General features: G+C 45.4%; 1 protein-coding gene and 1 long non-coding RNA gene across 2 annotated transcripts in view; one reads left to right on the top strand and one right to left on the bottom strand.

Moving 5' to 3' along the window:
* Positions 1-26,773, bottom strand: part of LOC144781762 (uncharacterized) — a 351,692-nt gene that overhangs the window by 41,055 nt on the left and 283,864 nt on the right. The window lies entirely within an intron of this gene.
* Positions 1-26,773, top strand: part of LOC144782566 (uncharacterized) — a 266,745-nt gene that overhangs the window by 31,646 nt on the left and 208,326 nt on the right. The window contains exons 2-4 of the mRNA XM_078661947.1: positions 22,331-22,375; positions 23,749-23,793; positions 26,538-26,582. Of these exons, the coding sequence (XP_078518073.1) occupies positions 22,331-22,375; positions 23,749-23,793; positions 26,538-26,582 (135 nt within the window). The remainder of the gene's footprint in view (positions 1-22,330; positions 22,376-23,748; positions 23,794-26,537; positions 26,583-26,773) is intronic.

Genomic DNA, 26,773 nt, shown 5'->3' with positions numbered 1-26,773 from the left:
AAGATACCTCAAATTTTATACTGACAAAACAAAATCCTTTCGGAAACCAGACCAGCTGCTTGTTTCATTTGCTGGACCCAGAAAAGGCTTCGCTCTCTCAAGATCTTCCATTTCAAGATGGATAGCCTTTGCAATCCCTTTATGTCATGAGAAGGCAGGAAAGCTTTTGCAAGCCAGAGTTCACGCTCATTCGACAAGAAAGATGGCAACGTCAACCGCATTGTTTGCAGATTATCGCTCCCGGACATCTGCAGAGCGGCAACATGGACAAATGCACACACGTTTACCAGGCATTACTGTCTGGAAACAAGGCAAAACCCTGCTTTTGTGTGTGCAGTGAAAGTATCATGGGAGGCGCTTGAATGCAAAACAAGCTGCAATTGGTTACTTCCCATATCTGCAAGAAATGTCGTATCCTTTCTACCTCTTCAAGTATACAAGTTTGATGTGGTCAACAGTGAATGGTTGCTTTGTGTGAGTCTCCTGCAGCCATTACTTTAAGGCAATCTCATTCATGGCTTTGATCAGCCCTGGGGAGTATTTCTCTTTCACCAACCTCCTATTGGTGGTTTTAGCGTATCAGTCCTCATTTTCAATCCTTTAGTGTAACAGCCTGCGCTCACTATAAATAAACGTCACAACATGACAATTTAAACATGTCATCTGCATACGTTCAGCTTCAGTTAACGGAATCTGTAAAATATCCATGAGGTGCATCTGGAAAGAAATGTGCAAAACTTAGAAGTTGTTCAGTTGCCAAACATGGTGGACTCTGTCCCGATCTACTACTTTGTCTCCATCTGCTAGCTGGACAAGGATGAGGCAAAAGATTTAACAGGTGAGAGGGCTGTTCAGATGATCAGCAATTAACACACTAAGGTCTACATCTGGCACATCATGGTGTAATGAGATATGAACTGAGGGAGCGGGGACAATACAGAGAGACTTACATAGCAACTGACTCTCTGAACCAGTGAGTAAACTTGCAGCCATCCTTGCAAACATAAATAGTTGAAGGTTCGATCCAATTAAATGTCAAAGAGTAACTTATTTCTTTGAGCATAGTTATCATAATGCTATGTTTTGAAAAGTAAAAGAGTAGTTTATAACTCAAGCATATATTTTAAAAATGTAAACTTGAAGATGTTGAATATAGACAGTTTAACCTGTGTTGTTAAGTCAGGGGGAAGTAGTCATGTATTCAGGGATATGTCCACAGCAACATGGATGCAGCTAATGTTGTGGAAATCTCCTAGGTGGGTGGATTCTGTAGTACCTTGTCTGTCAATAGCAGCTATCATCTCTGTGTGGGCTTTGTGATATCCTCTCTGTGTGAGCTTTATTATAGAACTGGCCTTAAATGCTGCTTTTTAGTGAGAGCAGCTGCTGTTAGACCTGGCATCCTTTGGTGTGTTCTACCTATTTTCTTTGCTTTCTGATCTCCTGCTTTTGATGGTCTGCTAGACTTCGTTTTTGCTGGTCTAGTGTCTCTGCACACTTTGCCACTGCTAATCAGTGCTAAAGTGCAAGTGCTCCAACTGTAAATTGTATTATGATTGGTTTTTCATGATTGGTGCATTTTATTTACTAGTAAGCCCCTAATACAGTGCACCTTGTGTGCCCAGGGCTTGTACATCAAATACTACTAATGGGCTTGCAGCTCTGGTTGTGCCACCCACACAAGTAGCCTTTCAAAGTTATCTCAGACCTGGCAATGCAGTGTCTGCGCGCAGGTTTACTACCATGTCGACCTGGCAAGTGCACCCACCTGCCAGGCCCTAACCTTTCCTTTTCTTACATGTCAGGTCCCCTCAGCTAGGCCCAAGATGTCTTACATGTTCTGAAAGTGAAATACTGTCAATTTTGTTTTCACTATTGAAAGGCTATCTGTCTCACAGACTAACATGGGAGTTGCTTTGTAGCATCTTACAAGCATAACTTTCCATTGGGACAAGATGGAGAAATTGAGTTTAGGCTTCCTGAACTCAGAATTTAAAGATGCATTGTTTAGTCAAAATGTTTTTTATGTTGTGTGTTTGAAAATGCCACTTTTAGAAAGTGGACATTTTCTTGCTTAACCATCTTGTGTGCCTCTGCCATTTGTGTATTCCCTATCTGGTTTCAGAGCAGGGGATGTGCTTATACACTAGACAGACACAAGGGGGGAGGGGGGAGATTGAGGTGTGTCCTGGCTTTCCTGGGTGACTCACAGCCAGGCTGAATAGACCTGGCTGCATTCAGAGTAGTGGTAGGAGTTGTTGCTTGCACCTGAATGGACTGTGGCTGCCTTCCACAAAGCTGTCTCCCACTCCTTAACTGAGCCTGGCCTGAGCCTGAGCCAGGCAGAACTTGTTTATGTATGCAACTGGAATTTTGCTTGTGCCAACTTTGAAGGGAAATGCGGCATAACTAATGGGGCCCAGGCCCCAGGACTTTGGAACTCCTTGGGATCAAGAAACCTGCCAAGAAGAGCAGGAGAAGCTGTTGGGAGGGACTACCACTTTTCTTTGTACTTTGCTGTGTTGGCTTACAGTGTCTGCTTCTGTCTTGGACAGTAGGAATTACCTTTCCACAAACTTCTTCTTCTGAGTATCTCCAAGGGATTGAAGTACTGCTTGCCCCGTTAAAGAAGGCTAACGAACAACAAAGACATCGCCTTCATCTGGGTACCGCCTCTGGGACCATGGGTTTCAGTTGGCACAGAGGTAAACAGCAATGCAAGCCAACACCGATGGCGGCACCGTGACCTGAAGACACTGTAGAGGGCACCGCTTCACTTCACATTGCAACCCTGGTCTCACCGACGACACTGTCTTCTGCTGCCACGATCCGCTGCTTGTACCGCGACCTGTGGGCACTCCACACCGCCTTGCTTCACTCCATCGCCCTGGTCTCACCGCCACCTCCGCTGCAAACTGACATCGCCACTGCTGCCTGCACTGTGGTTTGGGGGCACTGCTCAGAAGTTACATGACGTACTGCCCCGTCCCACATGGTAGTCTCGGCCCACCGACGCCAGCTTCCTCAATTCCAGATCATAAACAGACTTTGTTGCTTGCACCGTGACTGTAAGCTCCGCGACGAGCACCGCCCCACTTCGCACCGCAGCCCTGGTCTCACTGACGCCGCTGGATGACGGCCACGGGGCCACCCCTGCACTGTGACCTGAGGGCCCAGCACGCCACACCGCTCGACTCACACTACAGGCTCGACATCCGCTGCAGCCGGTCCGCACGGTGAACTGCACCTGCTAAGCCAAGGATCAGCAGGTGCAGTTCAGTCTTGGTGCAGGCTCTCTGTGCTTGGAAAAACAACAGTTGATGGACAGAATGCAGAACAATGTCATACATTCACCCCAGTACAGAGATCTGGGTCTAAATCCATCGTTTTTTTGCTCACCATGCCATTCCAGTTTGAAACCAGCCATATGCAAATCAGTCTTGACCCTGTGCCCCATGGGAACAGTCCAGCCCGAACTGCCAAGCCCGGTCCTCCCTGGACTGGAAACAAGCATCCTAGAACCGGTTTCGGGCTTTCAGCCCTCATCAGCCACGATAGCTTGATTCCAGTGGCATGGAGAGCATGGGACTCACGTCTGAGCATACCCGTCCCACTCAGGGTGACAAATGCAAAAACAACAGTTGATGGACAGAATCCAGAACAATGTCATACATTCACCTCAGTACAGAGATCTGGGCCTAAATCCATCCTTTTTGTGCTCATTCCATTCCAGTTTGAACCCGGCCATATGCAAATCAGTCTTGACCCTTTGCCCCATGGGAACAGTCGAGCCCAAACTGCCAAGCCAGGTCCTCCCTGGACTAGAAACAAGCATCCTAGGACCAGTTTGGGGCTTTCAGCCCTCATCAGCCAGGATAGCTTGATTCCAGTGGCATGGAGAGTACGTTGTTCTTCATGCACAATATATGAGGGGACACCCTGTGGGACCTTGAGGAGCCTTCTCATGTATTTATTCTCCTCCACCTGCAAATTGTCTGAGTTGGCGATCCCCAAGAGTTCTGCACTGTAGGACTTGGCCCTTTCCCCAGAATTTTTCGTTTTTTATTCCTTTAATTTAGGGTGCCCCCTATTGTAACAAAAGGGTATAGGCCTTGTGTAGTGAAGAAAGCCCTGTGTATGTCAAACTAATGTTAAGGTGCAGGTGCTTTCTTCCCCTAACATGGCTGCCACTGACCCCTGCTACTGCAGCGCGGTCTTTGTGGGCGCATTCTAGTGGCCAGGAGCTGGCTGGAACCCTCAAACAATGTATCAATACTAGCCTGCCCATAGCCAGAATGGTGAAACCTCCTAGAACCTCCTGGAACCTTCTGGAACAGATGAGGTGACACCAACTGCCACTGCCAACTGTCAACTGGCACTAAATAAGGAAAGGGAGGAAAACTTTCCTGTCAGACTGAGGGAGCACAGACCTGGGGGAGAACCTACGCAGGAGCTTTAGGCAGTGGGGCCTAGACAGGGACCTATGACACTGGTAGAGACAGGGCCTAGGTGCTGACTATCAAGTGTTGAGGTATCTTGAATTTGCCCCTCCTGACCTGGCCCAGCGAAAGGGGAACCCCAGGTCTGCTTGAAGGGAACTTGCTGAGGAGACTTGATATCAACCATCAACTTCAACATTCCCCGCCTTCAAGGAACCCAGAGACTGCAATTTACAAGGGCGCAAGAAATATAAAGCGCCAAGAAGAAACCAAATCACCACAGGACTTTTGAGAAATCAACCAGGTATTGGCGCTGTAACACTCCCTGCGCTCCCTGACGCCACCAGGGATCCCTTTTTCTGGATTGCCACTGTTGTGTGAACTGTCCTGTGGATCCTGCTGATCTGACTCCAATTAATATAAACTGTCTGCTGGCTAAGCGCTCTTATTCCCTGGCGCTAGCACCCTGCACTACCTGTCCTGAGGAAAGTGCTCCACTGAAGTGAATGCTAAGCGCTATCTCTGCGTAGCGCTAGCCTCCTGAACTGCTAGCCTAACTGAATTGCCTGAGGCTCAAGCACTGTAACTGCCTGCAGAAGCGCTAGAACCCTGAAGCGCTATATCTGCCTGAATTGCTAGCCTGCTCTGTCTGAAACTGTACTGATGCAAATAATCTACCTGTGAAGCGCTATTGCTGAAACTACCAAGCGCTAGCACCCTAGACTACCTGTCCTGCTGGCGCTACCTGAACTGCCTTATTTATGGGAATGGCCCAAGAGAAGCGCTGTGCCTGCGAAGCGCTGGGGCTGTAACTAACCCTGAGTGCCCAGCGCTGTCATTTGAGGATCTGTGGCTGCTAGGAGCGCTATTGTGGAAACTGCCCAAGCGCTACTGCTGTCTGAGCGCTAGCTCCCAGAACTGCTGTGTCCCCTGCGAAGCGCTGTACCAGAGAAGCGCTATCTCCAGGACTGCCATATTCCCTTCCCCTACAACTGACACCAGAAAGCCATTACCAGCGCTGTTACTGCGAAGCGTTGTGAACCTGAGAGCTCGGCTGCTGCCTGGGGACCCTTGAGGTACTGTGAAGCGCTGTACATCCAGCATCTGTCATTAACTTCAAGCGCTGCATCAGCGAGGCGCTGTGTGCCCAGGACCTGAATTTGCTGCCTGGCGCTGTGTCAGAAGGCTCCCTGAACTGGGGAATAGCCCCATTGGCCCTTCAAGTACTGGAACTGGGCCAGGCCCCCCCCCAAAAGACACCGTGGGGGCCTCAGCTAATAAAAGTTAACCCCTGCCTGGGGTACAGTTGCATGCCAGTTAGTGTAGCCCTATGCATGTTTATGGCTGAGTAATGCAGCGTTTATTCTCTCATGAAATGCTGAGCCTTTTTATGGGGTACTTACCTGATGGAAAGTTTTATACTCCTGCCCCAGTGTGCTAACTTCTACCTACCAACAGGGATACTCTTGAATACTGAAATGTTTTATCCCTGTGTCAAGAACTGCAGAGCAAGGAATTGGTTAATTGTGCCTGTCTAATGAAAGGTTTTGTTCCAACCTGAGAATTCCTGCTCATGTGCCATTGTCTTACTGGTTCTTAGGCACAGGGTTTAGATATAATTCATGGAAGGTTGATCCCTGCTTGAGGAGAATGTTATTCTGGGTAAATGAAATGTTTAGTCCTACATAAGGGGCTGTTATTTTTAAGCTGCAGGAGCTAGCAAAACCTTATTACAGGCCCTGCCGATTTGAGGAGCTTGCTGCGCAACATTGCTAATGGGGCCTGAGTTCTAATGACCTGTTTATTCCTGATTAAGGAAATGGTTACTTCTGCTAATTGAATGTTTTAACCTTTATTGAAATAAGTTATTGCTATTGAGAATATGAATGGCTCTACATGAAATGCTGTTCTCACCTGCAAACAGGATATTTCCTAATGAAAGGTCCCTACTAGATTAAGGGGGTGTTTACCCTGGTATTGGACTGTTTTAGAGGGCCCATGGCCCACAGTTTATAGGCCTCAATTCATAAAAGGATAACCCCTGATTAGAGGATGTAATAGAATGCCTACAGTACCAGGATGAAGAGTATTAGCAAGGGCTAGGCCCAAACCCAGGGATTATCCATATTTCGCTTAGTGTCCTGTTCAGCCTAGGCCTTATGAAAGGTTTACCTGTTAGTAAATGTTTACTCCTGCTCAGAAAAGTGGTTACTAGCATAATGAGATGCTCATCCTTGCTGGGTACCTTGTTTTAGAATGCTTAAGGAGATGGTTAATCCTGCACATGGGGCTGTTTATTCTTAATGAAATGTCTTCTCCCACTTTGTGCTGCATTTACTGGAATCTTAAAGTTACCTATTCACATGTTTACTGCTGTATAGCGGAGCGTTAATTCTTTCCTGATTAAAACACTGAAATGTACTATTGAAATGTTGGTTCTTGTCAAAATGAGCCGCTCACTCTTGGCTAAGTGCCTGGTTATTTTACCTGAAAGGGTTTAAGGAAATGTTCACCCTTGCTTGGTGAGAAGTGGGTAAAATGCCTGCAGAACCAATTTGGTTGTCTTCTAAATGTTTTCTTACAGTGTAGTGTAGTTCCTATTATCCCAATAGGCTCTGCGCATTGGAATAATATCTTCAATAGTATAGACGTAGGACAGAGGTTAACTAGGTCTTCTACTGTCGATATTAGACTTAAGTTTTGTGTGCCAGCTTGCTCAGAGTTCACTAGAAACTTTCTCGAATAGACGAGGAGAAGTTTAACCTCCCTGGATAGACAAGAAGGGATTTCGTTTCTGACAACCATAGAGCATGACAACTTTGCTCTCCCTAATCAAGAGTATATCTCTAGAGTTGTGTGAAAACAAAAGACAACTATTTTACTCAGTCAGTACGTACATACTTAGTTCCACCAGATTGTAGAGAAAGAAGAGATGGGCGTGTTCAATAAAAGGTGTTATTTATTGATCAGTCTCTTTTTCTCATACAAGAGAAATGAATCGCTACAGTTGCAATACTTAAGGTTAAGTAAAGTGCATACAGTAAAAGCAGGATTATAAAATAATACTGTAAAAGCATTGATATGGTTTCTTAGCCATATGATACTTTAAAATGGATAAAAGATATACATACATATATATATTGACTAATCATACTCAACTGGTGCTTCTAACTACGCCTACCCCGGTGTACCTGACCTAAGCCTAATATGTGGGAGGGAGTAAGTAAGTAGCAGTTTAAGTTAAGTTTGTTTTGCCAAGAATCTGACTCAAGAATTCTCTGTAAGGGGTTAGTCAGTTCAGTACCTGGGATTTAGAAGGCAGGAGGGCTGGTATCTCTGTCTCAGGACTCGGTATCCCAGTCACCCGCAAGGGCAAGCTGGAAACGCTGGAAGCTGGATTTCTCGGCAGGAGAAAAGGCAGCGTCTCTCTCAGCGCGTCAAAAGGGAGGGGCAGCATCCGTGGGCTTCCTGCATCAGCTGGGCTCTCCGGCAAGTAGTCACTGCTCCAAGCTCATCACCACCGTGTCTTTGCTTAGGGCAGCGTCGGTATATTTATACCTGATAGGTGCCGGGTTTGACGTAAGGATGGACATAAGACGTCAATAAAAGATGTCATTAAGAACTGGTCGTTCTTACATTTTTTACAGGAGTTCTTGAACGAAAACAAAACAATAGCAGCGGTGATTTCCCAGGTTTGCTGGAGGTTTGGTTTGTTTAGAGAACTCGTTGTGCCTTTCTAGGGGGCTGGAGGAATAGTGCTTGCTCAATGTGACAGCATGCGCTATGAATCAATCTGAAAACGGGTTTCTGTGCCGTTGTATGGACATTAGTGAATAATAACCGTACAAGGGTCAGAAATAGGAGTATCGATACAGGTCCCTAGATAAACACACGACAACAGGTGCTGGCAAGAAACAAAGCCAAGGTCAGGCCTGTGGTTATCTATTACTTAATATTTTCTAATATTTATCTTATATTTAATATTTATTCATCTAGTATTTATTGACAAGTGTTGTAACACATGTATTTTAAAGGAAAGCTAATAAGCTAACAATATTGCAATTCTTGATTATCCTGATCCTGCTCTATATAAAAGTTACTTGCTTTTTATACAAACTAACTGGAGAGGCGTCACTCATTGCGTGCCCATTTTTACTGTCTCAGTGGTTGCGTGTGCTGTATGGTCGCCTTACACATAAGCTTTCGGATGCCTACCCGCTTGTGCCATGCTACCCACGGGGAGCTGGTGACCCCAGTTCCAACATGCACCATATGCCACTTTAGAGCAGCATTGCCTCCGGTTTCTCCAAAATATTTAGCTATGCTAGCAGGGGTCTAACCTGGAGCCTGTCCTCTATAAAGGCCCCACCCAGTTCTTCGTGCACAATATATGAGTTGGCGATCCCCCAGAGTTCTGCACCATATGCCACTTTAGAGCAGCAAATGGAGTTGTATAGATTCATCATTTGCTCCGGGGACCAGCGGCCTATTCTACGGCCAAAATTCATAATTGCCCCTGTACTAGACACTAGCCTATTACAACGCTCTTCGAGTAGTGCTTTAAAATTTAGATGCACATCAATTAAAATGCCCAAATACGAGAAAGACTGCACCTTCTCTAATTTGTGTTCGCCTATTCGATAATTGAAACTTTCCGTGGTTTCAGCCCTGTTTCCATTACATACGACTTGGTTAGGTTGGCCGACAGGTCTAGTTTATTCATAAAATCCGTGAAGCCGTCTATCAATATCTGTAGGCCCTGTGGGGTTCGTGCCAGCAATACCGCGTCGTCAGCATAGAGCAAGACCGGAATTGCTCTTCTGCCTACTCTAGGTGAGTCCACATTTAGGCTTAAAAGGGCTTGTTTTAGGCCATTTATATACAAAGAAAACAGGAATGGTGCCACGATACACCCCTGTCGCACACCACTAGTACATGTAAAGGACTCAGTGCATCTGCCATCTGAATTATACCTTACATTGGCCGAGGTGTTCCAGTGTAAGGCTTTGAAATTTTTTATAAGATCCTGGTCTGCCCCAAGGTTACTCATTTGGGCCCACAACTTCTCCCTATGGACGCCGTTGAATGCTGCGGTAAGGTCCATAAACGCTAAATAGACCGTTTCATTACTACCAATAGTATAATTAGCCACAAGGAGATATACGTTTATACATTGGTCTGTTGTGGATCTCTTGGCCCTGAAACCATACTGGACATCAGTGATAATCTGTTGATCCTCAGCCCAGATCATCATACGGGTTAAGACAATGCGTCCCAGGACTTTGGCAGTGACATCTATGAGGGAGATAGGGCGGTAACACTGGGGGTTATCCCTATTCCCCTTTTTAAAAATAGGCACTATTGTGGCCGTTGACCAAGAGCGCGGAAGCCCCGTAGCTATGGCAACATTTAATACTCTTGTTAAGATTGGGGCCCACAGGTCCACCTTACTTAAGAAGAGGTCCGGCGGGATCCCATCCGGACCCGGTGCCTTGTTTTTGGTGAGACCCATAATGCCTACAATAATCTCCTCTAGGGAGAATTTGAGTGTTACATTTCACCTCCCCATCCCCTCACCATTATACAGTGGCTGACTATTCCTCCGATTGTAAAGCCCTTTAAAGTGCTCTACCCAGTGTCCCGGGAGAACATTAGAACCTATCTCTGCACTGTTTGCATCTTGGAAGCAGGGATTATTAATTATCTTCCAGAAGGTGAGTGTATCTTTCCTTTCTGCAGCTCTTCTCAGGTCTTCCCAAGTTTGAGTTTGGAGGGCCATCTTCCGTCCCTTTAGCGTCTGTTTATAGTTAAGCCTGCATTGCATCACCCTTTGTTTATCCCTTGGATTCAGTCTTAGTGAGGCTCTTAGCTTTCTCTGTGCAAGGGAACATGCACTGTCAAACCACCTGGCGTCCTTTTTGGGGTTGGCCTGTCCTGTAATTTTTAAAGGCTGTCTATTAGGCGACCCATTTCTTCAAATAGATCCACTAAATGTGACCCTTCCAAAGATGAGTCTAAAGTAGCCATAGACGGAGGGGAGTGAAAACAGTATCAGAAATACTGCTCCTGCACCGGAGCTATCAAAATGCCATTTATCTCAGTTGTTCTCGCCTCCATCTCAGGAATAATCATTCCCACGGCCTTCGACTTAAGACAATTGAGTTGTACTAAAAGAGATGTTTTTAAATCTGAAAAGTGAGCAAAGGAGTGTGTTTGAGCAGCAACCATTGGACACTGTGTCGATTTTAAGCCCAACACTGCACCCACTTAAGTTCTAAATCTTAAAATATGCAGCTAAATACAAAATTAGCAAACGCTCACTGTAGTCAATATTGAAAGTTTTCAAACAATACACTTAAGAAGAATGAAGCGTAGCTCCAACAGTGCCTTGCACCGTATCACGTACCACGCTGGGAAGGCATGCTCTCAAATCCAGCAGTATCATCAGGGACTTCATGGAGGCGCATGTGAGAACCAACATGCATCATATCAAAACCTCAAACATTACACCTGTGGAACTCGAGTGAAGGTTGCCTTCAGGCAGAGGGCACATTAACCGATGCCTGTGGGGCCTCATATGGACTTGCATCACTGGCCCATCATACCTACGTGCAAGCCACCCAACAGCCAGGACTAGGCCTCCGCCTTGGCCTGGGAACTGCAAGCCCACCTGATTTTCTGACATAGCCCTCAGCAGTGCATGCTGCTAGGCAAATGTGGATCGTACAGCAAGCACAAGCCTCTATGATCCAGCAACTGAGCACTGAAGGTACTGCAAGCACGGTTTCAGTGTCACAGATGACCACCCTACTAGCCTTAGGGGTTTTTTCTCACCTCCAATGTTGATCTGACCAGGTGTCCCTAACCTGGCTGCATTCAGGCTCATAGGGCGATAGATAGTGTCGACTCTGCAAGTTACAATAATGTCAGACACACAGACTAAGTGTATTTTTTTTATTTGGTTTAGTCCACTTGCAAAAAAATAAAAACACGTTAATCTCATTACACAAATTAAAATTATAGTAATTTTTGACTTTCCAATTATTTTCACAGAATCCCCTGAAACTTCAAACTATTTTTTTCACAAGAATTCTCATGTAGGCTGCAACAGCATAGAACAGTTCAGTTAAAACATCTTTGATATGATGCATAAGAGCTTCACATTTATTTATAATACAGGATTACTACTTTTGTTCCAGAACAACAACAACAACAATGACCCAAGTGTCATGCATATCCATCAAAGTAAATTCCTGAGGTCATAAGGTCCAGTATCTAAATTCAACAATGGGAACTAAGAATCCTGGGCTGAAATCCCAGCTCTTCATGCCTGAACGATACTGTGATCCTGAGCAAATCACTTTACCAGTCAATGCTTCATTTTCTGTACCTAGCAAAATTGGAAGCGGTCCTTCAGACGGTAGTACCGAAATGAGTAAAGATGTCAGTCAAACCCAGGGTACTGGTGATCCTCCGCAAACAGGAAATAGACTCTGGTCTGTGACAGAAGACCAAGACCAGGGTGTGCAGGTACCAGAATCCAACAGCCCTGAGAGGCCACACTAACAGTGCCATACAAGTGTCTTATAACATAACAAATTATTAAGATCCCAGAACTGACGCCATCACCAAATGCCTCACTCATATATGATTCAGCGGAATATAATATAGCCCAATACAAAACAATAATAATATAACTTTAATTGTAGAACCTAGACAACGTTTTTTGGTTCACTCATCCCAACATCACCTACCAGATTACATTTAAATGCCTTATAAAATGTTCGCTGGCATCATATATAAGCACATACAATGAATCAACTCTGCACCTCCCACCTCCACATTATAGTGTTCATTATTGGGACTGTGCACAAAGAATGCACATATAGGATGTCAGTTAGGGTGGCCAGATCGTGCGACCCCAAAAACCGGGACATTTCACAAAAATAGAGGAGGGACTACAATTTTACATCAACAAAGTGGCAAAGAATGACCGCGCTCCTCAACATAGAAACACAGAAGAGTGTGCATCGAAAAAGCCATGCAATGTTGAACTACAAGGCTAGAGAAGTGTGGAAGCAAAGTGGAAGAAGACAAGTGGAGAACAAAAAGTGCAAGAACACACCTATGTAAGGCAAAAAAGTAAGCCAGACAAGTGTGCATCCCAACTTTGCCAGAAGCACATGCCAATGGCCCTCGCACATAGGGAGAAAGACATCTGAGCTCAGCAATATCCCCCAAAAAATAAAAGAGAGCTGAGGTGAAAACAGAAAAAAGTCCATACCTCGGCGGTTCATGGTCCGGAGCCGGACGGCCACTTTGACTTTACTGTCAGACATGTCGGCTCTGCATCGTTTTGTTTAACTCAGATGCTCTGTCCATCACCACCCCCTTTTCTGAATCGTTTTGGCCACTATAGGAGTGGCAGGGTATGCTCAGACATGAGTCCCTTGCTCACTGCACCATCAAGATTCAAGCAAGCCGGGCCGAAGACGGCTGCAATGCCAGAAACCGGTCCCCGGAAGCTTGTTTCCTTTCCAGTAAAGAATTGGCTTGGTAGTTTGGTCTGCCCTGTTCCCATGATGCACTGGGCCAGGGTCAGACTAATTTGCATATAGCCAGGTTCTGAACTGGGATGGTGTAGTGAGCTAAAAAACGGTGATGGATCAAGCCCTGATGTTTTGACTGGGTATGAGTGTTCTGTTTAACTCAGATGCTCTGTCCATCACCACCCCCTTTTCTGAATCGGCTCTGCACGGCGGCTCCCTCCCGGGATTACGGACTCCCTGGAGTTCGGCTGCAATCACGCGAAGCCCCGAGGGCATTGCGGGCGGCACCGGGCTCGGGAATCCTGTGCACAGCTCTTGCCCGGCCGCCCTGTGCGCATCACAGACCCGCAGCCTCCTCCTGAGGGTCCCGGCCGCCATCTTCCAGCGCCGCGGCACTAGCAGCAAAAGAGCTCCGGGATCTAGCACAGCCGGGAGCCCCGTGTGCTCCCCCAGAGAAACCGTGACTGCCGGAGACAGCCAAAAGAGCCGCCCCACAGAAACCCCCGAAGCTTCTTTACGTGCCTTTCCAACTCCTCCTCATAGCTCATACAATTACGTTTTTAAGAAACTAGTGTCACGCGCTGTGCAGTGTGGTACAGAAACATATTCTTGCACGCAGTTACCTTCGGGCATGGTTATCTTTAGGCTTTAGAGTACACGGAAAATACATCAATTCATCAACTCGATGACACTGATACGGGTAGTGACCTGCAGGTTACGAGTTCGAATTCCGAAAGATGAGCTCGGAGTCCATGATTGCGAACTCAATGAAACGAGGGCAGACCCTTGAAATGTACTTGCACCTGTTATTTATAGTTCTTTGAAACGGCGAAAGTGCATTATGAAGCACATTATGAGCCATTGAGGTGGACACGGCAGCAAATTCGTAGAGTCTAGCCGGGGCTCGGGCTTGGCTGTAAGAATGTAGGAACGAGTCGAGCCATCACAATATTTGTGATGTAAATCTCACAACAATATAGTACAAGTCAGGTCCCGGGCCGGCAGCCAATCACAGCGCGGCCCGGGGAATGACGTCACGGGGGTGTCCCGGCCGGCAGATTCGGGGGCGTGTTTTTCGCGCTCTCCCCTTTCCATTGGCTGGAAGGTAAAATTCCAGCCAATGGGAAGAGGAGAGGGCGTGACTTAAAAAAAGACACAGAAACGCCCCCGAATCGCGTTTTCACGGGGAAAGCGTGATTGACAGCCAATCTCTTCCAATGGCTAGCCTCCATTTATGGAGCTAGCCAATGGAAGACAGAGGCGGAACCAAAGCCCCATATCTAGGACATAAGATTTTGCCCTGGGCGGAGCAACTGCTACGCAGTTGCAACGGCAGGGGGAAACCTAAAAACAAGTTCTCTGTTTAGGCTCACATAATCAACGACATATTAAAATATAGATGCACACTGTTTGCATATGTTTTATCATCTCCACAATCTCACATTACTCTGCTTAATGAGTTAGACAGGGGTATCACAACACTATGCAATCACCACATACGCAAAGGCATTCCGGGCCCATGCTAACTCCATCAAAGTAGGGTCAATGTAGGAGGCTGGGACGGATGTTCAAGCGAGGTAACTTGCTGGCATATTTACAAGCCCCTATCGCCACAGGAACGTCACTTTTAGTGACGTTGCCCTGGCGATAGGGGCTTGGCCCTATTCACAAGGCAGAGTTAAACCACTTAACATGGCTTAACACCGCCTTGTGAATAAGGCACCCGTTCACGGTGGTATGTAACCTTTACCACACATTTTTTACAACGCAATACCATTACCACGCATTTTTTACAACGCAAAAACTTTTACAATGCATACTTTTACAACGGATACTATTACAACGCAAGTACTTTTACAACGCATGTATTTTACAACACATTTTTTGGGTATTTTTAGGGTTCAGGGCTAGGTTTGGGGTTTTGGGTAAAGGGGTATTTTTAGGGTTCAGGGCTAGGTTTGGGTTTTTGGGTAAAGGGGTATTTTTAGGGTTCAGGGCTAGGTTTGGGTTTTTGGGTAAAGGGGTATTTTTAGGGTTCAGGGCTCGGTTTGGGTTTTTGAGTAGAGGGGTATTTTTAGGGTTCAGGGCTAGGTTTGGGTTTTTGGGTAAAGGGGTATTTTTAGGGTTCAGGGCTAGGTTTGGGTTTTTGGGTAAAAGGGTATTTTTAGGGTTCAGGGCTAGGTTTGGGTTTTTGGGTAAAGGGGTATTTTTAGGGTTCAGGGCTAGGTTTGGGTTTTTGGGTAAAGGGGTATTTTTAGGGTTCAGGGCTAGGTTTGGGTTTTTGGGTAAAGGGGTATTTTTAGGGTTCAGGGCTAGGTTTGGGTTTTTGGGTAAAAGGGTATTTTTAGGGTTCAGGGCTAGGTTTGGGTTTTTGGGTAAAGGGGTATTTTTAGGGTTCAGGGCTAGGTTTGGGTTTTTGGGTAAAGGGTTATTTTTAGGGTTCAGGGCTAGGTTTGGGTTTTTGGGTAAAAGGGTATTTTTAGGGTTTAGGGCTAGGTTTGGGTTTTGGGGTTTTTGGGTAATGGGTATTTTTGGGGTTCAGGGCTAGGTTTGGGTTTTGGGGTACAGGGGTACAGGGTAAAAATAAATTAAAATTAAATTAAAATACATTTTATTAATTTTAATTAAGGGGTACAGGGTAAAAATAAATTAAAATTAAAATTAAAATAAAATAAATTATATTAATTTTAATTAATTACATTTTAAAAAATATATTATATACTTACCAATACTTACGTTGTAATGGGATGCGTTGTAAAGGTATATGCGATGTAAAAAAATGCGTTGTAATAGTACTTCGTTGTAATGGATCCTGCGTTGTAAAAATTGCGTGGTAAAGGTAGGCGTTGTAAAAGGATGCGTGGTAACGTCATACATCCGTTCACGGTATTCTTACCATGAAAGGGACGGGAAATAGGTGTTGTGGTGGGTGTTCTAGCACAACACCCATTGATCCTGACGCTGCCCCATATTGGGGTGCGAAAATATGGGGCAGTGCCAAAATTAAGACCAGGCAAAACATGGTCTTACTGTGGCAAAAACAGCAGAAAAGCTTTATTTGTCCTTGTATTTGCTGTTTCTATGTGTCCTGAAAGGCAGCACACAAAGAAACAGCAAAACGCCATTGATTGATTATGTGCAGGAAGGTGTCCCTTCCTGCACATAAACAATCATAAAAAATAAAATGACGAGTTGCTACTTCTATGTGTGCTGACAAAGCCCACAGAACTAATGACAAATGAAACACAGCCATAAGTATTTATTCAGAGTATAATCAATAATCTCCCTTCACCATATCCGTTGGTGCTCAGGCTGAAGAAGGTGAGCGAGAAAGTATAATAAGTAAATATGAATGAAAGGGAAGGAGTTTTACAGAAGTGAGGGAGAGAAGAATAGATGGCCTCTCTGTCCTCCCTCTTAAATTATACTGCGCACTCCCACAATAAAGTATATGTGACGATTCTGGGCTTCATTTACGTGAAGTGGCGCATCGCTGCGTGAAAGCAGCGATGCACCACTTCTCAGTGCGCCCTCCTTACAACACCAATGATGCGTCATATTTACAATCTGACACATCATGTCGCAAGGAAGGATAGATACGTCATTATAACTGACATATCTGTTAGCGCAAAAAGAGGCGGATTGCTGGAGTTGTGTCGGAAGCCTGATGCAACTCCAGCAATGTTCTTTTCAAATGGGGCAAGCCCAATGTGAAAGGGCCTTCGTCACCTTGTGAGAAGTTGGCCTGGCATATGCTGTCCACTATTCTAGTGGCCACCTTGCACCAATCCAAACAACCCTTATTGATGGTAGGTTTAAAGACAACATATATAGAAAGCTATCCTAGTGGTAGCTGTGGAGAGCAGCCTTCAGGCTAAGTCTTGAAGGAAAGTAAAGCAGCTTGTTTTACCAATCTATAATCTCGTGAATGACCAAATGAAAGGAGAACCACACCAGGTATATATATATAAAATATATTTATTTAATCTAAACACATTCCTCTAGTGTCTTTATGAGGCTAGAGGCAAAAGTACATACAGTAAACTTATTTAGCACACAGCAAATTAGCACAATAAATGATTAGCCCTAGGGGCATCACAAACCATATACTAAAGAAGTGGTATAAGAACCACGACAGACATAGAGACAAGGCCTAAGGCCTGTAGAACCGCTGGGGCAACCAGGAACCACCCAAGGTAGGGATGCAGGAGACCCACGGGGGACGCGTGCAGTGTCTAAACACAGCCGCGAATCACCATTGACTTCTATGGAGAAAGTTGTGATTCGAATTTTAAAGATTAGGGACACTTAGGAGTGGACTTGGAGCAAACCCCTTGGGAACTAGACAGTTCGGGAGTCAACACCCACTAGAGCACCAGAGTACTCAAGTTACCTCACCCAAGGAAGCCGGGTGCATAGGTGTCTTTTCGTGTCGGGTTTCGTCGTCGTTTTCTATGGCGAGCTGTGGAAAAGTGCTGCAGGCCTCCAAGTGGAAAGTGTCCAGATGGATCCAAGGGTGGATCGGAGATCTGAAGAACCTGAAAGTAGATGGGACAGAGTCTGGGTCACTAGCTAGTGACCATGCAGGCGATGAGCAGATGCCCACCGATGTCGGGTGCTTCCAGGTGAAGAAGGTGAAGCTTGACTCTTCAGCCACGAGGTCCAGGAGGCATCAATGACAACCAGGAGCTGGATTTGAGCTGTCCCACAAAGGATGTTGAGTGCTGAAGTGTTGGTATCCGGATTGGACCCAACAAGCCTTGGCAACAGCAACCCATGCAGAAAGCAAAGATTGGCTTCGGAGCAGACCAGCAAGATTTGAGGGACTCACCCTTTGAAGGGGAGTCAGGGCACATCTGGAGCAACTAGGAAAGCCCAAAAAACAAAAGAGTTACCTTCGTGGGGACCCACCAGTTGATGGACCAGGGATCGCGAAGGGGCCTCAAGCAGAAATGCTATAAGTGGGCCCATGGAACACTCGTGGAGTGTAGGCCCACAATCTTCGGTGCAGATGGTGCTCAGGGTTTGGACTACATATAGCCCAATGCACAACTTCAGGAAAGCTTGTGAAATAGGTGCACTATCAAATGTGCACGGTGTCCAGGAGTTCCGGTCCCACGTCTCTCGTGATGGCTGCGGGTCTCAGCTTTGCTGGGATCTCGTGTTGGCATCTGAGATGTCTGGAAGTCCATGCCCTGTGTCGCAAATCCTTCAGGATCCGGCCGGAGCCTTGGAAATGCAGACCGGCAAGATGCTTCTTTGGTGACTGTTTGAACAGGGGAGTCACTCTTTGACCCCAAGGGAGATTCTTCCGTCTTCTAGTTGATATAGAATGTCGAAGTTCCAGGATATATGTTGCAGAGTTTCGTCCAGGTATAATCTAAAGTGTTAAGGACTGGGTTCCTATACTTATACTAAGTTTAGGGGTTGGACTAACTCTAAGATCGCACCTATGGGAGGACCTGGGGAGTGGGTGGTTACACCCCTTCCCCTTTGTCCAGTTTTGCATCAGAGCAGGGGCTATGTGCCCCAGAAACTGGTTTGAACTGGGGTATGCACAGGGACACCAAGTGTGCCCCAGGCACTGTCTGAAAAGTATTCACTGAATGCACCCACCCTGCCCAAATACACTAAAGGCTGTCTGGGAAGGTGGTTACACCTCCCTGTGACAGGAAACCTATTGTCCAGGCCTCCCCTGCCGGAGTTTCATCCAGCAGCAGGAGGTCAGACTTGTGACTGTGGCAGCAGCATCCATTTTGTGATGCTGGGGCTCTTTCAAACTATTACCGGTTAGACCAATGTGTACATGTCTTCTCCCTCTAGAAGGGTGGAATTCTACCCCCGCCGCCAGGTCTGGTGGGGTGTAGGATTCCAAAGTGTTTGACACCAAACACGGCATGTTTTGATGCAGCCATCACAAAGTTAGCATTTACTGCGAGGTTATAATGCACCTAAGAGTATATGGTATGGCTGTATCACAGAACAGCCTCAGAGAATGTATTCCGAAAGCTGCAGAGGGGCTCAGCTCATGCTTGGGCACACTCTCACACAAAACCAAGCACTCTGCCTTCAGGATTGTTAAGGTATGCCATAGGAGTGACTGATAGGTTCATATGTGTCTGTATTTAAAGGTAGATATAGGTAAACTATATCTTAGGAAGGGATGCTTACACCACCTTACCCAGGCTGCAGTAGCAGACCTGTGGTGCCATTTTGGAAGGCTTCCCACGGGTGGCATAATATATGCTTCAGCCCCTGGTAGGCCTCTGGGCTACCTGTGGCCTTGGTATCTGAGGTACCATATACTAGGGACTCACAAGGGTAACCCAGTAACCAATCTGGAGTGTACCTAAAGTACATGCAATCAATTTAGAAAGGGAACAGCTAGGCTGGGGTCCTGGTTAGCAGGGCCCCAGCCAGACTAAAGTCGAAAAACAGTGAAACACCAGCAAACGGTGGGGGCAACAACAGTAAGCAGATCCTACTCTCCTACAACCCTTACGGCTGCCATGAGGCAGGCGTAAGGTTCTGACGCATTGGCATCCTAGAAGTGGCGCAGCGAAATCTCATAGATTTCGCTGCGCCACTTCTACGACCCTTTCTTGCGGAGGTACGCCCACCCTGCATACATTATACCTGGCGCAGGTATAATGTAGCGCAGGGGTTTACGAAGTGACGCATCTACCTAGATGTGTCACTTCGTAAATATGGCGCAACATGGCGCATTTTTTACGCCACTGGTGCGTCAAAAAAAGTGATGCACCGGTGGCGCAAAAGTGATGCAGAGGCTCATAAATGAGTCCCTCTGTATCTATAAGAGTCTTGGGAATCAGGGAAAACATAAATGTTTGTTCAGGGGATCCGGAGGATTCCTTAATTTATTTACGTTTAAAACAAAAAGGGAATGGTTGTCTGCTTTTCTGTATCTGCCCCAGTGCCTTCTTGGAGATGTAGTGCCCTTCACTGATATGCGTGCTTTGTTTTATTGAAAAAAGAATAGAGTAGCTCTTACCTCAACACCCCATGCATGGAACATTCCCTCCCTTCTCCCTTCTCCCTCCTTGTGAAGAACTCCATCGTTTTATCCCCTTGGACTCTCCAGAGTCCTTCACAACGTCCTTTGGGGCAATCCACCACACTTCCACCCAGTACTCATCTTTTTCACTTCCAAGAATGGATCCATCTTCTATCTCCTACTCGACGTCTTCTGCACCAAAATACTGGATGGCTGCTTCCTTCCACTGCTTCGCAGTGTACAGAGAAGCATCCATCTCTTCTCCGCCTGCTTCAGTTTCTCCTGTCTCGCTGTTGGTGTTCCTCTTGCTGGTATTCTAACCAAGAATCAATCTGTTCACCATTTCACCCTTCCATTCACCTGCTGATATCAACGATTTCTCCTTTATATTTTCTCATAAATGTATTCTTTCATCCATCATTCAATCTTTCACTATTACATCCATCCAGTGGACATTCCACCTATCCATCCGTACAGACCTCCATCCTCTATGCTTGCATCCATCCACCTACACATCCACCATTTGACTTATCCATCCATCAATAAAACCTTTTATACACAAATTGATTCTTTTGCCTATCCATTCCTATGGTGCAAGGGGGCCTGCGATCGCACTAGACAGCTGTAATTAGCACCAGGGCAGGGGGAAACGCCGGGCTGCACAGTATTCTTGTAAATATGGTGCAGCCCTGCATTTCAAAAGTGGCAGAGCGTGGCGTTAAGCCAACAAAGCTAATGCCAATTACCGCCAATTCACTTGTAAATATACCCCTTGGTTTATTTCGCAATGGTGTCTTTATTTTTCAGTTTCTTGTGCTTTAAAACATACATATGAGGTTGTGAGGAGTTTTTCCGAAATGATGGTAGGTTTTTAATCTTCTTTGTTTCCTTCTATCGTCTTCGGATGTGGAGAAACAAACAGAATTTATGACAAACTAAATGCAGCGGTAACTATTTACTCAGAGTATAATCAATAATCTCCCTTCGCCATATCCTTCGGCGCTCAGGTTGAAAAAGGTGAGCGAGCAAAGAATAATAAATATGAATGAAAGGGAAGGAGTTTTACATGAGTGAGCGAGAGAGGAACAGGTGACCTCTCTGTCCTCTCGCTTAAATTTTACTGACCGCTCCCCCAATAGGGTATATGTGTCAACTCTGTATCTATCAGAGTCTTGGAAATCAGGGGAAAAATGAATGGTTGTTCAGGGGATCTGGAGGTTTCTTCAATTTAGTTACCTTTAAAACAAAAAGGAAATGGTTGTCTGCTTTTCTGTATCTGCCCTAGTGCCTTCTTGGAGATGTAGTGCCCTTCAGTGATATGCGTGTTTTGTTTTATTGAAAAAAGAATAGAGTAGCTCTTACATCAACACCCAATGCATGGAACATTCCCTCCCTTCTCCCTTCTCCTTTCTCCCTTCTCCCTTCTCCCTTCTCCCTCCTCCCTCCTTGTGAAGAACCCCAGCGTTTCATCCCCATGGACTCTCCAGAGTCCTTCACAACGTCCTCTTGGGCAATCCACCATTCTTCCAGCCAGGACTCATCTTCTTCACTCCAGAGGATGGGTCCATCTTGTATCTCCTGCTCGACATCTTCTCCACCAGAATACTGGATGGCTGCTTCCTTCCACTCCTTCGCATTGTACAGAGAAGCATCCATCTCTTCTCAGGCTAATTCGGTCTCTCCTGTCTCCCTGTCGGCGTTCCTCTTGCTGGATGTCCTTTCTGGTTTTTCCGCTTCCTTTGTCTCTTCCAACCAAGAATCAAATCTGTTCACCCGTTCACCATTCCATTCACCTGCTGATATCAACCATTTCTCCTTTACATTTTCTCATAAATGTATTCTTTCATCCATGATTCAATCTTTCACTATTACATCCATCCAGTGGCCATTCCACCTATCCATCCGTACAGACATCCATCCTCTATGCTTGCATTCATCAACCTACACAGCCACCATTTGACTTACCCATCCATCAATAAAGCCTTTCATACACAAATTGATTCATTTGCCTATCCATTCCTATTGTGCAAAGGGGCCTGCGTTAGCGCTGGGCAGCTGTAATTAGCACCAGTGCAGGGGCAAACGCGGTGCAGCACAGTATTCTTGTAAATACGGTGTAGCCCTGCATTTCAAAAGTGGCAGAGCGCGGCGTTAAGCCAACAAAGCTAATGCCAATTACCGCCAATTCACTTGTAAATATACCCCTTGGTTTGTTTTGCAATTGTGTCTTTATTTTTAGTTTGTTGTGCATCAAAAGATACATATGAGGTTGTGAGGAGTTTTTCCGAAATGATGGTAGGTTTTTAATTTTCTTTGTTTCCTTCTAGGTATTCGGAGGTGGCAACACAAACAGAGATCAACCAAACACAGTCGTAAGTATTTATTCAGAGTAAATCCATAATCTCCCTCCACCATATCCTTCGGCGCTCAGGCTGAAAAAGGTAGGCGAGAAAGAATAATAAGTAAATATGAATGAAAGGGAAGGAGTTTTACAGGAGTGAGGGAGAGAGGAACAGATTACCTCTCTGTCCTCTCTCTTAAATTCTACTGCCCGCGCCCCCAATAGGCTATTTGGAAAATCTCTGTATCTATCAGAGTCTTGGGAATCAGTGGAAACATAAACGTTTGTCAGGGGATCTGGAGGTTTCCTTAATTTAGTTACCTTTAAAACAAAAAGGAAATGGTTGTCTGCTTTCTGTATCTGCCCTAGTGCCTTCTTGGAGATGTAGTGCCCTTCAGTGATATGCGTGTTCTGTTTTATTGAAAAAAGAATAGAGTAGCTCTCACCTCAACACCCAGTGCATGGAACATTCCATCCATTCTCCCTTCTCCTTTCTCCCTTCTCCCTTCTCCCTCCTCCCTCCTTGTGAAGAACCCCAGCGTTTCATCCCCATGGACTCTCCAGAGTCCTTCACAATGTCCTCTGGGGCAAACCACCACTCTTCCACACAGGAATCATCTTCTTCACTCCAGAGGATGGGTCCGTCTTGTATCTCCTGCTCGACATCTTCTACACCACAATACTGGATGGCTGCTTCCTTCCACAGCTTCGCATTGTACAGAGAAGCATCCATCTCTTCTCAGGCTACTTCCGTCTCTCCTGTCTCGCTGTCGACGTTCCTCTTGCTGGATGTCCTTTCTGGTTTTTCCGCTTCCTTTGTCTCTTCAAACCAAGAATCAAATCTGTTCACCCATTCACCATTCCATTCACCTGCTGATATCAACCATTTCTCCTTTACATTTTCTCATAAATGTATTCTTTCATCCATGATTCAATCTTTCACTATTACATCCATCCAGTGGCCATTCCACCTATCCATCCGTACAGAAATCCGTCCTCTATGCTTGCATCCATCAACCTACACAGCCACCATTTGAGTTACCCATCCATCAATAAAGCCTTTCATACACAAATTGATTTATTTGCCTATCCATTCCTATTGTGCAAAGGGGCCTGCATTAGCGCTGGGCAGCTGTAATTAGCACCAGTGCAGGGGCAAACGCCGGGCTGCACAGTATTCTTGTAAATACGGTGTAGCCCTGCATTTCAAAAGTGGCAGAGCGCGGCATTAGGCCAACAAAGCTAATGCCAATTACCGCCAATTCACTTGTAAATATACCCCTTGGTTTGTTTTGCAATTGTGTCTTTATTTTTAGTTTGTTGTGCATCAAAAGATACATATGAGGTTGTGAGGAGTTTTTTCGAAATGATGGTAGGTTTTTAATCTTCTTTGTTTCCTTCTAGGTATTCGGAGGTGGCAATACAAACAGAGATCAACCAAACACAGTCGTAAGTATTTATTCAGAGTAAATCAATAATCTCCCTCCACCATATCCTTCGGCGCTCAGGCTGAAAAAGGTAGGCGAGAAATAATAATAAGTAAATATGAATGAAAGGGAAGGAGTTTTACAGGAGTGAGGGAGAGAGGAACAGATGACCTCTCTGTCCTCTCTCTTAAATTATACTACCCGCTCCCCCAATAGGCTATATCTGACATCTCTGTATCCATCAGAGTCTTGGGAATCAGTGGAAACATAAATGTTTGTTCAGGGGATCTAGAGGTTTCCTTAATTTAGTTACCTTTAAAACAAAAAGGAAATGGTTGTCTGCTTTTCTGTATCTGCCCCAGTGCCTTCTTGGAGATGTAGTGCCCTTCAGTGAAATGCGTGTTTGTTTTATTGAAAAAAGAATAGAGTAGCTCTTACCTCAACATCCCATGCATGGCACATTCCCTCCATTCTCCCTTCTATCTCCTCCTTCTAGTGATGAACCCCAGCGTTTCATCACCTTGGACTCTCCAGAGTCCTTCACAACGTCCTCTGGTGCAATCCATCACTCTTCCACCCAGGACTCATCTTCTTCACCCCCGAAAATGGGTCCATCTTGTATCTCCTGCTCTACGTCTTCGCCACTAGAAAACTGGATGGCTGCTTCCTTCCACTGCTTCACATTATGGAGAGAAGCATCCAGCTCTTCTAGGGCTGCTTCGCTCTCTGCTGTCTCGCTGTTGGCGTTCCTCTTGCTGGATGTCCGTTCTGGTTCTTCCACTTCCTGTTTCTCTTCCAAATAAGAATCAATCTGTTCACCCTTTCACTCTTCCATTCACCTGCTTATATCAACCATTTCTCCTTTACATTTTCTCATAAATGTATTCTTTCATCCATCATTCAATCTTTCACTATTTCATCCATCCAGTGGCCATTCCATCCATCCGTACAGACATCCATCCGCTATACTTGACTTATCCAGCCATCAATAAAACCTTTTATACACCAATTGATTCTTTTGCCTATCCATTCCTATGGTGCAAAAGGGCCTGCGATAGCACTAGACAGCTGTAATTAGCACCAGGGCAGGGGGAAACGCCGGGCTGCACAGTATTCTTGTAAATATGGTGCAGCCCTGAATTTCAAAAGTGGCAGAGCGTGGCGTTAAGCCAACAAAGCTAATGCCAATTACCGCCAATTCACTTGTAAATATACCCCTTGGTCTATTTCGCAATGGTGTCTTTATTTTGTACTTTGTTGTGCTTTAAAACATACATATGAGGTTGTGAGGAGTTTTTCCGGAATTATGGTAGGTTTTTAATCTTCTTTGTTTCCTTCTATCGTCTTCGGATGTGGAGAAACAAACAGAATTTATGACAAACTAAATGCAGCGGTAACTATTTACTCAGAGTATAATCAATAATCTCCCTTCGCCATATCCTTCGGAGCTCAGGTTGAAAAAGGTGAGCGAGCAAAGAATAATAAATATGAATGAAAGGGAAGGAGTTTTACATGAGTGAGGGAGAGAGGAACAGGTGACCTCTCTGTCCTCTCGCTTAAATGATACTGCTCGCTCCCCCAATAGGGTATATGTGTCAACTCTGTATCTATCAGAGTCTTGGAAATCAGGGGAAAAATAAATGGTTGTTCAGGGGATCTGGAGGTTTCTTCAATTTAGTTACCTTTAAAACAAAAAGGAAATGGTTGTCTGCTTTTCTGTATCTGCCCTAGTGCCTTCTTGGAGATGTAGTGCCCTTCAGTGATATGCGTGTTTTGTTTTATTGAAAAAAGAATAGAGTAGCTCTTACATCAACACCCAATGCATGGAACATTCCCTCCCTTCACCCTTCTCCTTTCTCCCTTCTCCCTTCTCCCTCCTCCCTCCTTGTGAAGAAACCCAGCGTTTCATCCCCATGGACTCTCCAGAGTCCTTCACAATGTTCTCTGGGGCAATCCACCATTCTTCCACCCAGGACTCATCTTCTTCACTCCAGAGGATGGGTCCATCTTGTATCTCCTGCTCGACATCTTCTCCACCAGAATACTGGATGGCTGCTTCCTTCCACTCCTTCGCATTGTACAGAGAAGCATCCATCTCTTCTCAGGCTAATTCGGTCTCTCCTGTCTCCCTGTCGGCGTTCCTCTTGCTGGATGTCCTTTCTGGTTTTTCCGCTTCCTTTGTCTCTTCCAACCAAGAATCAAATCTGTTCACCCGTTCACCATTCCATTCACCTGCTGATATCAACCATTTCTCCTTTACATTTTCTCATAAATGTATTCTTTCATCCATGATTCAATCTTTCACTATTACATCCATCCAGTGGCCATTCCACCTATCCATCCGTACCGACATCCATCCTCTATGCTTGCATCCATCAACCTACACAGCCACCATTTGACTTACCCATCCATCAATAAAGCCTTTCATACACAAATTGATTCATTTGCCTATCCATTCCTATTGTGCAAAGGGGCCTGCGTTAGCGCTGGGCAGCTGTAATTAGCACCAGTGCAGGGGCAAACGCGGTGCTGCACAGTATTCTTGTAAATACGGTGTAGCCCTGCATTTCAAAAGTGGCAGAGCGCGGCGTTAAGCCAACAAAGCTAATGCCAATTACCGCCAATTCACTTGTAAATATACCCCTTGGTTTGTTTTGCAATTGTGTCTTTATTTTTAGTTTGTTGTGCATCAAAAGATACATATGAGGTTGTGAGGAGTTTTTCCGAAATGATGGTAGGTTTTTAATCTTCTTTGTTTCCTTCTAGGTATTCGGAGGTGGCAATACAAACAGAGATCAACCAAACACAGTCGTAAGTATTTATTCAGAGTAAATCAATAATCTCCCTCCACCATATCCTTCGGCGCTCAGGCTGAAAAAGGTAGGCGAGAAATAATAATAAGTAAATATGAATGAAAGGGAAGGAGTTTTACAGGAGTGAGGGAGAGAGGAACAGATGACCTCTCTGTCCTCTCTCTTAAATTATACTACCCACTCCCCCAA

This window comes from Lissotriton helveticus, chromosome 9, assembly GCF_964261635.1.
Source record: "Lissotriton helveticus chromosome 9, aLisHel1.1, whole genome shotgun sequence".
In the NCBI taxonomy this organism is placed as follows: Eukaryota; Metazoa; Chordata; class Amphibia; order Caudata; family Salamandridae; genus Lissotriton; species Lissotriton helveticus.
This window is presented reverse-complemented; position numbering and strand designations above follow the sequence as displayed.